General features: G+C 35.0%; 1 protein-coding gene across 1 annotated transcript in view; it reads left to right on the top strand.

Annotated features, from left to right (window-relative positions):
* The window catches only part of LOC138053018 (translocation protein SEC63 homolog), a 26,543-nt gene that overhangs the window by 549 nt on the left and 20,994 nt on the right, over nt 1-5,000 (top strand). The window contains exons 3-7 of the mRNA XM_068899690.1: nt 587-701; nt 1,233-1,348; nt 1,899-1,960; nt 2,527-2,585; nt 3,548-3,598. Coding sequence (XP_068755791.1) covers nt 587-701; nt 1,233-1,348; nt 1,899-1,960; nt 2,527-2,585; nt 3,548-3,598 — 403 coding nt within the window. The remainder of the gene's footprint in view (nt 1-586; nt 702-1,232; nt 1,349-1,898; nt 1,961-2,526; nt 2,586-3,547; nt 3,599-5,000) is intronic.

Below are 5,000 nucleotides of genomic sequence, written 5' to 3'. Positions count from 1 at the left end.
ACTGTTTTTACTTTTGTCTTTTTTTGAAAATAATAATAATTTTCAATCATGGTAATAAGAGTGAGTGGATTCCAATTCGGTCTGTAATCATACGAGTGATTAACAAAATCGGACAACGGCGTAGCTGGAGTCTGATTTGTTTAATCACAAGTATGATTACAGACCGAGTTGGACGACATGAAGTCCTGTTACCAATTAATCATAATCATTGCAATTTCCAAGAAAACAAATGCACTCCTTTTGCTCTGTCTAATGTTACAAATTCGTCCATTTTGGAAAATCCCTAGTTTGGTAGGGTAAGTGGTTCAAGGTCATTGTGATAAATTCTGTGATTGTTGGATTAAGCTGAGTGCACTTAATATGATTGGCTGATGTAACTGTACAGATGTCCGATTATAGCCAACTGTCCGATTACAACCCTACACAATTATTAGTGAAAAATAAAGCCGTTGATGCACCAATGAAATTTGAGAAAATTGTAATGGTTGTGATTAATGAACGCCAATCACGAGAATAAACTACATGTAACATTAATAACATATAATGTGGTTATAAATGCAAACTTGTTTTGGCCTGTTTTGTTCAGTCTTTCAGTTTTAGCTATCCTATGGGTTTTATTTTTTGTTGGAGCATATAAAATATCTCAGTTTGAAAAGGATTTTACCGAATATGATCCTTATGCAGTGCTGGAATTGGATCGGGTAAGTTGTGTGACCTGTGGTAAAATTCCATGTTAAGGAGGGAAGTATCTTACATGTAAGTAATCATTGGCTATCTTGAAGCTTCATCGGTGAAACTTTTTTTTTCTTTCCATATTGGCAGTCTTTTAAAAAACCAAATATCTAGTTGTTATCATTATTCATTACACAATGCGCCGGGTCATTGTTCCCTCAAGTATGGTCCTGAGAAACAGTTGTTAGAATGCCAGTGACATTAATTTTTAACAACCTAAACAGAAGTCTTGTCAATTTGTAAGTGTCCTTTTGTTTGCTTTGTTGTGAGAACCAGTAATAACGTAGCAAAATACAGATGTACTTAATGTACTTTATTAGAATACATGTGGCAGTGCTATAACTGCAGGCCACCATGGTCTTGTTTCTACATGTGTAACTATTATTTGTTTGTAAATTAAGTAAAGTCACATTTGACATTGATAATTACTAAATAAAATGAATGTGGTGGTCGTATTGTCAGGGGTAATGTTTTATTGTTATGAATTACTGTCCATGTAGGGCTCAAGTACGGCTGATATCAGAAAGCAATATCGTCGACTAAGTATGAAGTACCATCCCGATAAGGAAACAGGTGATCCACAGAAGTTCATGAGAATAGCCAAAGCTTATGAAGCGTAAGTTTACGTCTTTGATATGTTGTTTGACATTGATTTGTTCAGTGAAAAAAATAATCGTGTTTAGTATCTAGATGTCACTGTCTTGTAACACAGCACTCCAATCTTATCAGTCTGCTATACTGGTTAATGATCATTGCACCAATGGTGTCTTCACAAAACTCTGTTAACCCATTCATTCCTTTGGCGCCTCAGGATGTCCCCAGTTGACGAGTAAAATCTTTTTAGTGTCGCTCCCAGGGGTGCATGGGTTAAGTTGCAAGAAAAGGAATGAAAAATTGACATTAATTATTATAATGATATTATCATTATCATTATCATTATCATTATTATTATTATTATTATTATTATTACATGTATCTACATGTATAGCAGACTAATGAGACTTAAAGAAGTGCACCTAGTGTTGTTTGCATGCATGTGTTTAATTAATAGTCATTGGCAATATTTAATTTTCCTGCTTGTATTTTAAACTTGATAGATTCTTTTTCTTATGTCAATAATGGAAAATATATTAATGCCCTATACTTGAATCTGGAACCTCTTTTAGGCTGACAAATGAAGAGTCAAGAAAAAATTGGGAAGAACATGGAAACCCAGATGGACCAGGAGGTACAAGTTTAACTTAACAAATTTATTGATTTTGAAAACCCCTAATTACAAAAATATCAATCATGTTCACAACTCAAGCTCTTTTATCGTAGTCACTGTTGGGTTAGTTGATAAAGTTCGTTAGTTTAATAAATTCATAATATGTTAACCCATTCACAACTCAAATGCTCTAGGACACTGCCGATGAGTAAAATCATCTGGCGACTTAGACAGAGTAAAGTCCATTATTAAAGTGTCACTCTCAGGGGTCATTGGGTTATATTCATAATATTATGGTGCAATCAAGCAGACAGAAACAACTTCAAATTACATGTTTGCTTGGGTGTTGATTAGTTAAAGCTTGTTGCTTCTCTTCATTGAAAAAGTTAACACCATGTTGGAAAGAAGTATCGACCACATGCAGCTTACGTTATACATGACTTTGTACATGTATGTAACCCCTGTAAGTCCTTGTAAAGATAATAACTATGGTAGCAGTAGTATTTTGCATTCAAAATAAACAATTACCAAAGAAAGACTAGTATTATTATCAATTTTACAAAGTCATTTTCTTTCATTTCTTTCAGCAACCAGCTTTGGAATTGCTCTTCCTTCATGGCTTGTAAGCAAGGAAAACTCCATGTGGGTGAGTTGCAGGACAGTTTTAATTGAAGTTTTTGTGTGTATTGCATGATTCCCATAATTATTGTCATATGTGTTATTGTCATATAGGAGTGTAAGAGTTATAGAGTGTACACTGCAAGGATGTAGTATCAATAATTATGATTGTACTGGTAGGTCTGCATAGATTATCTGTGCATGCTGTGCAGACCTACAATTACATTGCTACTACATACTAATTAATACATGTATGTCCACAAACACAGCAGCTTGAACTTGGATATTTCTTTACAAAAATTAAGGTAGACTGGCTGGGCAACCAAAAGTACAAAGTACAAAGTTACCAAGGATTTGGTTGCTAATGTCAAATCCTTTGAAGTCTATAACACAATATTTTGTGTTCTTGTTTTCTCCCAAAGTTCTGCTGATGGCACTTCTTTTGCACTTGTACATGTAGATGTATTTTTTTTAACCCCACTGTGAGTGGAAACTTGCTGCATTATACAGAGCAACAAGTCTTTTTCTGTGTTTTTCACAAGCACAAAGCATTCCTCTCTGCTGGGAGGAAATAATTATAGCATGTTGGTGTTTTGAATGGAATGTTTGGACACATTCACCAAAAAAATTTCTGCAAATTTATGAGATAATCACATGAACATTTATTTCACAAGTTTTAGAAGGAAGGATATTCAAATGTGTACCTTGTTAATATAGGGTTTTTTGTTTGCATAATTAAAGCCTTAGTTTTCACTTGGGACAGGAAGTACAAGGGAATTTGCAGTTTCACCCTTGGCTAATGTGTGGAACGGATGGCTTTACTTCTTATGACTCTCGCTGATATGGTCCCATTGTTGCAGATTCTGGTACTCAGCTCATTGAGAGGATAATATTTATCTACATGTATCCAGCATTATTAACAGCATCTGGAGGGATGTCCCCAATTAAAATACCAAAAATAACCATATTTTTATTTTTTGCATACTGTAGGTTCTAGGAGCATATGGACTTGCTTTTATGGTGATTCTGCCCATTGCAGTGGTGAGTTTTAGTTTTGGCATTGAAATTTTTATCTTTTTTTTATCAACGAGAAAAAATTAATAATTACAATGTAATCATTTTTTTAAAGTGCCTCTGATGTAAAAACTATCTTTTGCTTATTTTAAAGATCTTGGAATACCTCTTTTTGTTCCAGAGATATTCAAGTTTTTGTTAAAACTAGATGCTTCTGTGAAGCATACACTGGCTTGCCTGTGGTACGTGCTACAGAAAATCATAAGGCACTGAATTGTGTGGTATTGAAATACAGCATTCCAGTCTCTGAAGAATAACAAATAAAAGAGAAGCGAGAAACATTGGCTTCTGGGCTGACATGTTGATAATTTTCAAGTTCCCTCACAACTTCTTTTCACCACAAGTGTGCCCTATGAGCATCCGAAAACTTTGTAATACTAAACTTCACTGTAGTCAAGCCCTGTTTCGCGGGGTTAGTGTTGGGATGGGAGACCAAAACAATAAACCCCTCATAAAAAACAGAAACATCTGACCGAAAATACTATTAACGCTAACAAATGCGAACTCAGCAAGGTACAGATTCTGTTAGCTTGCTTTATGCAAAACAAATATTGATGAAAAAGCAAATAAATATTGATACACAGTTTTCAGAAAGAGCAGAAGGAAGTTTCCCGGACGGTCGATCGAGAATAAAATATTTACGACATGAAAACAACATTAATTTTGAACCGTGAATATAGAATATAAAAAGTTACGATCAGCGACAAACATTTTGGGAGATTTTTGCTACGTTCAAGTAAATTGCAAAAGCGAAAGTGACGTGGCCGGAATTCAGCGGCCGCCGTGATTAAGTTACCGCGGCATGTTTACTCGCCAAACAGGGAAGCATCTGTGTCAAATGATGGCAAGATACCGGGTTTTTGTAAGTTTCTTTTTCTGTCAAGTGTTATAAAGTTTGACAATGAAATGAGCGAAGTCAAAACAAAGATCACAATCGCCCAACTCTTGTTTATGCAAAGTCAAAATTAATTTTACTCTCCAAGACGCGTACAACGTTATTTATCACCAGGTAATTCCATCATTCTGGAAATAGCAGCTACTTTATTATTTATCTGCGTCACAAGTTTTCACTGATTTTGGGCCTCATTTTGTTGAAACTCAAGCACGCTTCCAACAGGCCTGTGAACCCTTCCTGCTTACAGAGCAATACTAAAAAACTTCTCCCATATCACATTTGAACCTTAAGCTCGAAAATTCAATACACAACATGATATTATAATTCACAAAGGCAGAAAATACCACAGAATCCTTTTCCAGCGAAAATTTTATTGAAACAAACAACATATTTGCTCTTAGAGGCGAAAACCTCTTCCTATTTGATTGCGTGCGTGAAGACAAGAAACTCAATTGTGTCAAATTACCATGTACT

This window comes from Montipora capricornis, chromosome 6 (genome assembly GCF_036669925.1).
Source record: "Montipora capricornis isolate CH-2021 chromosome 6, ASM3666992v2, whole genome shotgun sequence".
Classification (NCBI taxonomy): Eukaryota; Metazoa; Cnidaria; class Anthozoa; order Scleractinia; family Acroporidae; genus Montipora; species Montipora capricornis.
This window is presented reverse-complemented; position numbering and strand designations above follow the sequence as displayed.